The following is a 10,436-nucleotide window of genomic DNA, read 5'->3' as shown; positions in this document are numbered from 1 at the left end:
AAAAGGACCATTAGAGTCTAACATTCAAGTGGGACCCTTGAACAATCTATTCTGAGGTAAACGTCTCTTTCTTATCGAGCGTTCGTTGTCCATCAAACAAATTTCTTAAATACCCTGAATGAAAAAGGATCATTGAAGTCTAGCATTCCAATGGAACCCCAAATAATTGGTCTCAAGGCTTACGTCTCGTTCTCACCAAACATTTGTCATTCGCCTAAAAAATATACTGAACACATCAAGCCTATTTTTCTCGCCGCTGTGTGATCGTAAAACCTTTTATATAAAGCAAAGATGTTTCGTCTCTAGACGATGCAAAATAATGTCTCGTCCACATATGTGTGAGTGAGATAAGTAACATTTTCCTGTGAATATTGATAGCTAGAAATCCATTCAATGTGATGCAAACGTTCGCTCCTTTAACTGTTTTGAGTAAGCAATGTTTTTCATTCGATTGCGACAACGACAATTTTCGTTAAAATCGATCAAACAAACAAACATTTTCTATTCAGAACTACGTAGCCTTGAGTTCTCCATCATACCTAGAGATACGTAGGAGCGAGACCTGCAATTTCGTCAGACACATTAATAAAACACTTTTTGTGACACCTTTCTTTTTTCTCTTTAATCTTTTACCACTCGAAGAAAACAATTAATGGTAGCTAACATTCTAATCACAAATATAATTAAAAGATTCTCATTGAGTACAACGGACGTGATGGTTATTAATATCTTGCCCTTACGTAATCGACTCCCGAATCTGAATTTGATTGTGACGACCATCGCCTATTTCTTTTAAGGATTTTATCGATATTTTCTATTTCTTTTTTTGAAAAATAAAATTTGACGGCGACTCTGTTCGAACATCAATTTTTTTCCGCGAACGTGTAAGCGTCCTGCGAAGGATCGCATTTTTCGAGATGCGACAAGGAAAAACTTAAATTTTAACAACTGCCAAATAATATTCATATTCAGATCATATGTAATTAACATGACATGCATTAGTGTTTTATGTGTTTGTAGCAACATTTGTTAAGGGTGAGGGTTATAGCGAGTTATGTTACTCAAAATTGAATGCAAGATGGAGTCGAGTAGGGATGGTAGAAAGTATTAAATATACCAAATTATAACAGGTTATTTTATGTGTTTGAAATTATGTGATGACATATCTGACTCCTAAATCACATTAATAGACCGGATATAAATTAAAAATAAAAAATAAAAAATGAAATTATGTCAGGCATCTTGTTGGAGAATTGGCAGACTTAGTGCGCTTAAAATACAATCGCCACCACATAAAACAAACGAAGAAACCACTTCACGCCGTGGCGAATCGTATATAAAGCGCGTGATAAATCAATCATCCAAACATTCATTTCCAAATTCCAATTAAATTAAATTAAATTGAATTTCTTGGTATCACAAATATTAATTAAATTCAATTCAATGCATCCATCTTCGTCATCTATTGCAATTGTACCTTCTCTGCTACAACACTGATTTCTCCACAACAACCCCACCCTTTCCTCTCCTTTCTCTCCGCTGAATCCAAGGTCACAATCAATTTACTTCTTCCCTCTTTCTTTTATCATTGCTTTCTTTTGCATGTAATTCTATTATTTTCTGCGTTTTTCAAAATTTCCAATCTCATCAACAATTTCAACCTCAACAAATGGAGAATTTCTTTTGAAGTTTTTATGTGAACTCTATGTTTTCTTTGATGATGATATAATAATGTGTTTGAAAGGTATTAGTATATGCTTTTATGAATTTAAATTAGTATTTGAATACGTGAAAGGGTCCTAGTTTGGTTATATATTATTCATGGAGTTCAATGTGGAGAATACTTGCTTTTATTTGGTTTTTATAAGGGGAAAAATGGTGGTTCGGAGGCTGGAGGAGTGTACGTTATAGATTGCGATCGATCGCGGTCGCAGTGACGTACGCTCCTCAATTATGTCGCGATATGATCGCGGAAACTTCGAAGTCCATGATGTCGGACTGTTTTTTAAAATCACAATACAACTAAATCCTCCTGGTTGTTGCTTTATTGCAAACTTCAATTCACTTTTGTATGTGAATGGTAGTTTTGGGATTTGTGGATTTTGTTTGTGACTCTTAACTGAGATTCTCAACGGGTCCTATTTAATGTGGATGAACATTTTTTCTTCAATTTTTCAATGTTAATAGTAAAACTTTCAATAATTCATTTAATAAATATATTAGGTATTGAGTGTTTATAGGATGAAATTTACTTGACCAAATTGTTTTTTTTTAACAGTTATTTTTCCTCTATTGTTGAGGATTTGCATCTTTGATTTGAATGAACACCTCCAAATTAGGTCAATATTAATGTTGCACATTGAAAAACAGTATCTGGTCTGATAATTTATTTAATGTTGTCTGTTCTTCTTGACTAGTTGTTTGTTGTTGACTTGGCTTTATCGAATGCTTCAAGCTCTTCACTACAGCTTATTTGTGCAGGTATATTATTTCTGATTTGGCATCATTTCAGTGTTGTCCAGAAGGTTTCAAATTCTTAAAGATGGTTTTATATGAACATTCCGATGTTTATCAGTGGGGTCTTAATCTTCTTGACGGTGACCCCGGTTATAATCTGAATTACTATGACAATATAGTTCAACATGATAACGGCGACATCTATAATGGACACTACTTTCATAGTACTTATGATAACGAATGTAACCATGTGGAGAATGACGAGATCATTGCCCGTGCTCTTCAAGAAGAGTTTTCACAGCTAGAGATTGCTGAGTCTTCAAGGTATTTACAGACAGATGAAAATCAGTTTCATGTTAATGAGACCGAGCCAGCATATGATTGGCATGATTCTTCAATGGTTAATTATTGTTCAGAAGGTATCATTAAGGCACAGGGCTTTTTCTTGATTATATATTGGATTTATCTTTTAACTATATGTTTGTTTATTCAGTCAAATGTTTTAAACATCCAGGCCATGATTATGCCCAAGAAGGAGTTGGCGACGTAGAAAGTTCATGTTCTAGTCCTCCTGAAACAGAGGAATATTCATTGGAGTTAACCGACAATTATCCACTTGACGATGAAGTAGGGAAGAGATTGAGCCAAATGATACCTATTCCGGTATGTCCAAAAATTCAACATTTTGTATTTCTGTGAACCTAGTGATAAATTTCCATAGGGAGTTGGGTATGAACGGTTGGTTTGGTTGGTGTCATCTTATTCCACTTTCTAATTGGGCTGTACTACCCTTTGCACTTTTTTTTCCTTATATATCATTTGCTTTCTAATTGGTATTTTGTATTTACAGTAAATCATTTTTATAATTTTAAATTGTGGTTGCTGAGACATTCTGTCAGACAGTTCATTAGTTTTCATGAATTGTGATGAATGAATTAACTTTACACTGATACACAGTGATCACTGATTTGGGAAGCATAACAGATATATACCGAGACTCTTAGTTTTCTTACATACACTATGGTTTCTTAGGCACCTACTTTTATGAAATTTATCCTCCTTTGTTATACCTACCACCTTTCACATGTCGTGGGGTTTTGGCATGATCGTTCATTTATTTTGACCACTTATGTCAAATGCATTTGACTGTGGCCCTTAACTTGCATTCTATTAATTGTGTAGCATGTTCCAAAAATTAATGGAGAAATTCCTTCAATTGATGAAGCTACATCAGATCACCAAAGGCTTCTGGATAGGTATTAGTCATAAACATTTTTCTTTCTTTAAGAAAATCATATAATTGCTGATAGGATTGTTTTAGTTCAGTAACTATATATTTGCTAGTTTTTGTTATATTTTTCCAGATTGAGCTATTGTCACAGATGGGTTTCTTTTTGGGTTATTTTTTCCATTTTCAATTTGTAAATACATTAGGTTGGTGGAAAGAATTCTTCATCATGTGCATTTTCTTTTGAACAGATTGCAATTATATGACTTTGTGGAGAACAAGGTGCACGGTGATGGCAATTGCCAGGTTCGTTGCTTCTAATGTTCACTTGTTTTCATTTTTTTTGACAATCCACGAGACAGAATAGATCAGGATAGAGAAATATGAATTATCATTATGTGATCAGAAGGTCTTCTAGATATAAATCAGAAAGTCTTTTAGAGAAATATCAATTATCATTTATATATAGACTAAATATCATGAAATCACTTTTATTTTCATATCTTTGTAGTTCCGTGCACTGTCAGATCAACTGTATCATGCCCCCGAGCACCACAAGTTTGTGAGGAGACAAGTTGTGAGCCAGGTTTGTTGTTTAATTGATTATAATTTTTTTGGTTGCCTGGAATATAATACCTACTCCACATTTGTGAAATTATTCATCAGTTCTGATTGTTGAATCGTGTTTTTAATCAGCTCAAATCTAATCCGGAGATTTATGATGGATATGTTCCCATGGAATATGGTGACTATTTGGACAAGATGTCAAAGTAAAGATCTCTCTCTTTTTCTTTCTGTATGTTTCTTGATTTTTGTTATATTTTCAAATTTTATTGTAAACTCAACTAGGAGTGGAGAATGGGGCGATCATGTCACCCTCCAAGCTGCTGCAGATTCGGTATGACTTTTACTACTTAGTACTCTTCCACAATTTTTTTTTTGTACCACCTGTTCAATGATTCTTTAATTTACCACAAAACAAAGCATTTCATGGATAGTATACCCTTCATATTTCACAGATAGAGTCTTATAATATCGAAAAAATAAGTTATGAATTTAAAGTGTGGGTATATCAATTTTTAGATGTAGTTGCGTGGTAAGGTTTGTTAATGCTCCCTCCCATTTTTTAGTTCTACCCGAATCACATTTCAATTGTTGATGATATTACTGTTAAATTTTGCTATAATGACATGATATACCATTTTATTTATACTAATACATTTGAACTTTTCTTTGTTCTTCTTTCAGTATGGTGTGAGAATATTTGTCATGACTTCTTTCAAAGACACCTGTTGCATAGAGATACTTCCTCATTTTGAGAAGCCAAAAGGAGGTTTGTTTTCTTTGTTGAGTCATATGATATAACGAACTTGGCTAATATGTTCGGTTTATTGCAGTGATTTTTCTGAGTTTTTGGGCAGAGGTGCATTACAATTCCATCTACCCTCAAGGAGGTACATTTACAAATTTTGCATTTTAGAAAAGAACTCGTTAACAATTTCAATCACTAGACTAAATCAAAACAAGTTTTTATGAAGGAAAATAATTTTAATCGAAAGATATATATTTGATTTTTGTATGATACTTGTTGCCTAATCATATATATTAAACCCAATGATCCAGATATACCTTCAGAAGAGTCGAGAAAAAAGAAAAGATGGTGGAGTTTTGGGAGCAGGAATTAGGGATTCGGCTGACTTAGAGAGAACATACCCATTATGAACCTGTTTGCTCTCCTTGTTCAGGATTTAACTATTACATCTCCACATATGGATTTAGGAATTCTCTACTTTCATGCAATCGGTTTGGACCCTGGATCAACATGGAACAGTTCTCATTACAACTTTGCATTTTAGACCCGATTTACCAAAGTTGGAATATGAACTGTTCAATTTTGATCCTATGGTTCAGATTTCAGATTGTGTGACTGCATCTAAAGTTCGATTTCTTCAATGCAGTAAGTCTTAATGTCAATCATGTTAAATAATTAATTTGATTTTCTTCTTTTAATAATTTTAGTATAAATCTGGATATGCTTATAGAACTGCATCCCAGTGGCATTTTGGATGGAATGTTAAAAGAAATCAAAGGGTTTGACATAAAAGACTATTTTTAACCCTTATCTCAACTCTTTCAAGTCAGTTGAACTGCCCCCTCTCTCCCAACAAAAATATGTAAAATTCATGATTTCTTCAAATTGAAATTATGTTTCTTTTTTATCCTATGGTTATTTTATTATGCAAAATCTATGTGAAACCCTTAGTTTAGTAATGGAATTAAGGATTGAGTGCCAAAATAGAGTTTTGGCTATGTTTGTACAAGAGTGATATCTTGCATGATGTTGAGGAGGATGAAAAGAGCATATTTTGACCAGTCATGATAAAAGAGCATGTTATGCAAAATTGTGTTGAAAAATCACATTTAAATTCAAAAGATACAAATTTTAGTTTTAAATAGAATAAATTTTAAAGATTGAATTAATTTTATTTTAGAAAAACCAAACACTTTAAAAGCTAAAATCAATTTTTACAAAGCTAAATCAAACATATGGTAAAGTGTTTTGTATTATTAAAATTTTGAGTTTGAATATACGATATTTTTAAAACTTTTAGACACTTATCATCTAAGTCTCACAAAATAAGGATTTGTTTGATTTAGTTTTTAAAAAACTCTTTTCATTTTTAAAAATTTGAAAATTAAAAACTTGTTTGATTAATAAATTTTAGGATTACAAGTGAACCAAAAAACCGAAAATGGTTTTATTTGTTTTGCTTTTCTATTTCAAAGTTTTCAAAACTCATAAAACAGGCAGAACATGTAATTTAGCAAGTTAGTAATATTTTCATTCTTTAAAAGATAATTAGTAAAATTCATCGGCCTACGCATGAATACGGGTACGAATACCGGTATGATAAAAGAGATAATAAATTCCTCCTTATAATTTTTTTATATATAAAAATATTTGAATTAACAATAATCTTTTTATATAAAAATATTAATTTTGTTTTGATATTATTTATAAAAATATTTAAATTAATAATAAAATTTGTTTTTGTTATTATTCAATCATTCTAAAATAACTTCATGTTCCTATTATAATTGTTTTAATTTGATGTTTTAAAAAAGTAATAAGTTATGATTTAATCAAATTTTGTTTTCTATAGTTTCATATAGTGAAATATGACTGCATATTTATTTTTGGAGGTAAATAGAAAATTTTATAAATATTCTAGAGAGAAATGCCATTGAAAATCTTTTTGCATAAATTAGCATATGATTTTTGAAGTAATATCAAATCCACACGCACAAAATAGACTTTAAACATTATTACAATTTGTATAATTTGATTTGCAGTTGAGGATCAGAAAACACTAACATTTCATAGCTCTTCTATTTATAATCAAACACCAAATTCTGAACACACAAAACAATCTTTAAAATATGATTATAATTTGCAGGATTTGATTTATAATTAAGGATAATAAAATACTAACATTAAATAGCTCTTTTAATTAGAACCAAAGAAATTTGCACACGTACTAAAACAATCATCAGTCACAATAATATGAAAATGATAAATGAGAGGTGACTTATGCAACAATAAGTTGAGAAAACATCAACATGAAGTAAAAAAAATAATTGATGAGAATATAATTTTGTGTCAAAAGTACCATTTTGATAGAGTCTATTGTTGTCGAAATGCAGAGTGTCAAATTGTAATGTTGTCGAAATATAGACGAAGTATGTTTTTGACAGAATTTTAAAACTTAGTTTTATTTGTTTGTTTTAGCTTAGTTAGTTAAGTTAGTTGGAGATTGTTTGGTGTGCAAGCAATCTTATCTTATAAATAGGGAGTAACCCTTATTATTGTATAAGAATAATATTGCGGATTGCAAAGTAAAGAACATAAGTTTCTCTACATAATTCATAACTCTTCTTCTTCCCCTTTTTCGTAGAAACCCTAATTTCCTTTTCTTCCCCAATCCATCATTTCCTTTCTTCTCTCATTAACGATTGTGCAACAAAATCATCTTGCAATCAAGGTTGGTTGATTCACTTGAGTGAAGAGTGAAGAATAAGAGGAGTAATCAATCAGAAAGATTGATTCTTGTTCATCAAGATTGATTCAGAATTTTCCATAGGTTTGGTGTAATTCTAACATCTGGTACCTAGAGCACTCGTTGTGTGATTCTTGGGAAGCATGGCGTGATGAATCATCTAAGCAATTTTTTTTCGGCGAGTCTCCTAATTCTAAAGAATCAAAATTACGAGAATTGGTGCAAGCAAATAAAGATTGTTTTTTGTTGTCAAGGTCTTTGAGATCTTAAGAAGGAGGGAGTGAAGCCGCTTGCAGGAAACGTGACGGATGAAGAAAAGGATGCACACAAAGAATTGAAGAAGAAAGATTATAAAGCTCTCTTTATAATCATCAATGTGTTGATCCAGACAATTTTGAAAAACTGAGTGATGTTGAATCAGCGAAATAAGCATGAGAAATTTTGCATAAATCGTTTGGAGGAGCTGAGAAGGTAAAAGAGGTGAGATTACAAACTCACAAAAGAACGTATGAATTGCTTCACATGGAATAAAGTGAAAGCATAATTGATTTTTCATTAGGGTTACAAAACTGGTGAATCAAATCTAGATATATGAAGAAGTGTTGATATCAAGATCAGTTATCTCAAAGATCTTGAGGTCATTGACTCCAAAATTCGATCACATGGTAGTAGTCATAGAAGAATTGAAACACTTTTCAGCATTGATAAAAGAAGAGCTTCAAGGGACGCTTGAATCTCATGAACAAAAAATGGTTGAAAGAGCTGCAAATAAGTTGAAAAGTGATGTGGCGTTGCAGACGCGATCAGCAAGAAAAAATAAAGGCAAAGGAAAATGGTTAAAAAATAAAGATAAAGGAGGCTACAATAATTTGAATGGTTGGGGAAACCAGCAAGAAGAAAATTTGTCGAATCAAAGAAGACTCTCATACCAAAGCAACTACATAGGTGGTGTTGCAAGTAGAGGAAGAGGTGGTTTGTTGTGGAAGGTGGCTTGTTGGAGCTATTGTTTGTTTATTTATTATTTTATTGCAAGTTAGTGATTTTAGTGCTCTGATCTTGTAACATCAGGAACATGGTATTTTGTTGTATTTTGAGTTAATGTCAAACTATGTTGATTGAAGTTGAATACTTTACTTGCGAAAGTTTACTTGAAGTTGATATTGTGTTATTTTCTATTGCATGTTGTCACATATTTTGATGAGTTTTTGGTGTTGATAGTTGGTACACCTTAAATTGCCGAGTAACTATTTTTATATAAGTTTTGGGGGTTTAGGGTGTTACATAGTGGTATCATAGCAGGTTGGTCCATCTAGCCAGGTTGTTTAATTTTGTTTGTTCCCTGGTATATGACATGTGTGTGAAACACTGTCGGTGCACGTTTGTTTTTCTAACCACTTTTTAGCATGAGCGAGATTAGAGCAAGTAGGGGAGAAAATATTGCTTCTCTAAAAGGTTTTAGGTGTAAAGGATTGGTTTAGTGTGCCACTGATTGAAAGAGTGCAGGTTGTTGGACGAGTCAGTGTTGTTTCCTGAGGTTATCAAATAGGAAGATTCAAAGTTCATATCTGCTGAGTGTGTGAAAATATTGAATCTGGAAGTGTCTACTATGAATGGCAACATGGTAATTGATACCCCATTTAATGGTTCAGTGACTACTTTGTTGGTGTGTGTGAATTGTCCTTTGACAATTTATGGTAGAGATTTTGGGACTAACTTAGTTTTTTACCTCTAATTCAACTCAATGTTATTATGGGAATGAATTTGTTGGAGTTCAGCCATGTGCATATCCATTGTTTTGATAAATCTGTGAAATTTCTTGAATTCGGGGAGAGTACATAGTCAAGTTTCATGACCGCGAGGCAGGTAGAGATGTCCTTGAAAGAGAGAGAGAGAGAGAGAGAGAGAGAGAGAGAGAGAGTGTGTGCTCAAGTGTTCATTATGTTCGCATTCTTGAGAGGGGGAGCGAGAGGATGATTAAAGATCTACTTGTTGTGTGTTAGATACTTGAAGTGTTCCTAGATAATATTAGTGATTTGCCGCCAGAGCATGAGGTGGAGTTTGATATAGACTTAATACACGGTATTAGTCCCTTGTCGGTGGCGTCATACATAATGTTTACTTCAGAGTTGAGTGAGCTGAAGAAACAATTAGAAGAGTGTCTTGAGAAAACGTTTGTTCGACCAAGTGCTTTGCTGTGGGGTGCGTTAATGTTGCTAATCAAGAAGAAAGATGGTAACATGAGGTTAAGTGCCAACTATCGACAACTTAATAAGGTTACTATCAAGAATAAGTATCCTCTTCCGAGAATTGATTATTTGATGGATCATTTGGTTGGTGCTTGTGTGTTCAGTAAGACTGATTAATGGTTGGGTTATCATCAAATTCAGGTGAAACCATAAGATATCCCGAAGACTACGTTCTGAATGAGATATGGTCACTATGAGTATTTAGTGATGTCGTTTGGTGTGTCTAACGCGTCTTGAGTTTTCATGGAGTATGTGAATAAAATAATCCATTCATACTTAGATCAACTGGTGGTTATGTTCATCAATGATATTTTGATATATTTTAAGTCTGATAAAGAGCATGCAGAACATCTGAAAGTTGTGTTACAAACCTTGAAAGAGAATAAGTTGTATGAAAAGTTATCCAAGTGTGAGTTATGGTTGCATGAAGTGAGTTTCCTTGGTCAC

The 10,436-nt window shown here is 32.7% G+C and overlaps 2 protein-coding genes across 4 annotated transcripts; both read left to right on the top strand.

The window, feature by feature from the left end:
• The first annotated feature begins 1,267 nt into the window (after positions 1-1,267).
• On the top strand, positions 1,268-5,909 carry LOC127125797 (OVARIAN TUMOR DOMAIN-containing deubiquitinating enzyme 12). Of its 3 annotated transcripts, XR_007804809.1 has the most exons (12): positions 1,268-1,550; positions 2,482-2,876; positions 2,972-3,120; positions 3,640-3,713; positions 3,937-3,991; positions 4,197-4,271; positions 4,382-4,455; positions 4,535-4,583; positions 4,934-5,018; positions 5,083-5,139; positions 5,309-5,642; positions 5,728-5,909. XR_007804809.1 is itself a non-coding variant. In XM_051054618.1 (11 exons), the coding sequence occupies exons 2-11, from the start codon at positions 2,543-2,545 to the stop codon at positions 5,368-5,370; spliced, it is 1,014 nt and encodes a 337-aa protein (XP_050910575.1). In that variant the 5' UTR covers positions 1,268-1,550; positions 2,482-2,542; the 3' UTR covers positions 5,371-5,909. The 3 variants fall into 3 exon arrangements, 2 of the variants coding, with proteins under 2 accessions (XP_050910575.1, XP_050910576.1); XM_051054618.1 differs by having other exon boundaries at positions 5,309-5,909; XM_051054619.1 differs by lacking the exon at positions 1,268-1,550 and adding an exon at positions 1,588-1,744 and having other exon boundaries at positions 5,309-5,909.
• A 2,496-nt stretch (positions 5,910-8,405) lies between these two features.
• On the top strand, positions 8,406-10,106 carry LOC127130049 (uncharacterized). The gene is made up of 2 exons (XM_051059126.1): positions 8,406-8,729; positions 9,744-10,106. The coding sequence occupies exons 1-2, from the start codon at positions 8,406-8,408 to the stop codon at positions 10,104-10,106; spliced, it is 687 nt and encodes a 228-aa protein (XP_050915083.1).
• The last annotated feature ends 330 nt before the right edge of the window (positions 10,107-10,436 follow it).

Source organism: Lathyrus oleraceus, chromosome 3 (genome assembly GCF_024323335.1).
Source record: "Lathyrus oleraceus cultivar Zhongwan6 chromosome 3, CAAS_Psat_ZW6_1.0, whole genome shotgun sequence".
Taxonomy (NCBI): Eukaryota; Viridiplantae; Streptophyta; class Magnoliopsida; order Fabales; family Fabaceae; genus Lathyrus; species Lathyrus oleraceus.
The sequence above is the reverse complement of the archived record's forward strand: the minus strand, read 5'-3'. Positions and strand labels throughout refer to the sequence as shown.

What these genes read in the sequence shown, in the direction of transcription:
- LOC127125797 (XM_051054618.1), top strand. Translation starts at nt 2,543, where the DNA reads ATGGTTTTATATGAACATTCCGATGTTTATCAGTGGGGTCTTAATCTT. An exon ending in GGAGACAAGTTGTGAGCCAG is followed by an intron (nt 4,272 to 4,381) that starts GTTTGTTGTTTA and finishes GTTTTTAATCAG; the next exon opens with CTCAAATCTAATCCGGAGAT. An exon ending in TCCAAGCTGCTGCAGATTCG is followed by an intron (nt 4,584 to 4,933) that starts GTATGACTTTTA and finishes TTCTTCTTTCAG; the next exon opens with TATGGTGTGAGAATATTTGT.
- LOC127130049 (XM_051059126.1), top strand. Translation starts at nt 8,406, where the DNA reads ATGGTAGTAGTCATAGAAGAATTGAAACACTTTTCAGCATTGATAAAA. An exon ending in GAGGTGGTTTGTTGTGGAAG is followed by an intron (nt 8,730 to 9,743) that starts GTGGCTTGTTGG and finishes GTTGTGTGTTAG; the next exon opens with ATACTTGAAGTGTTCCTAGA.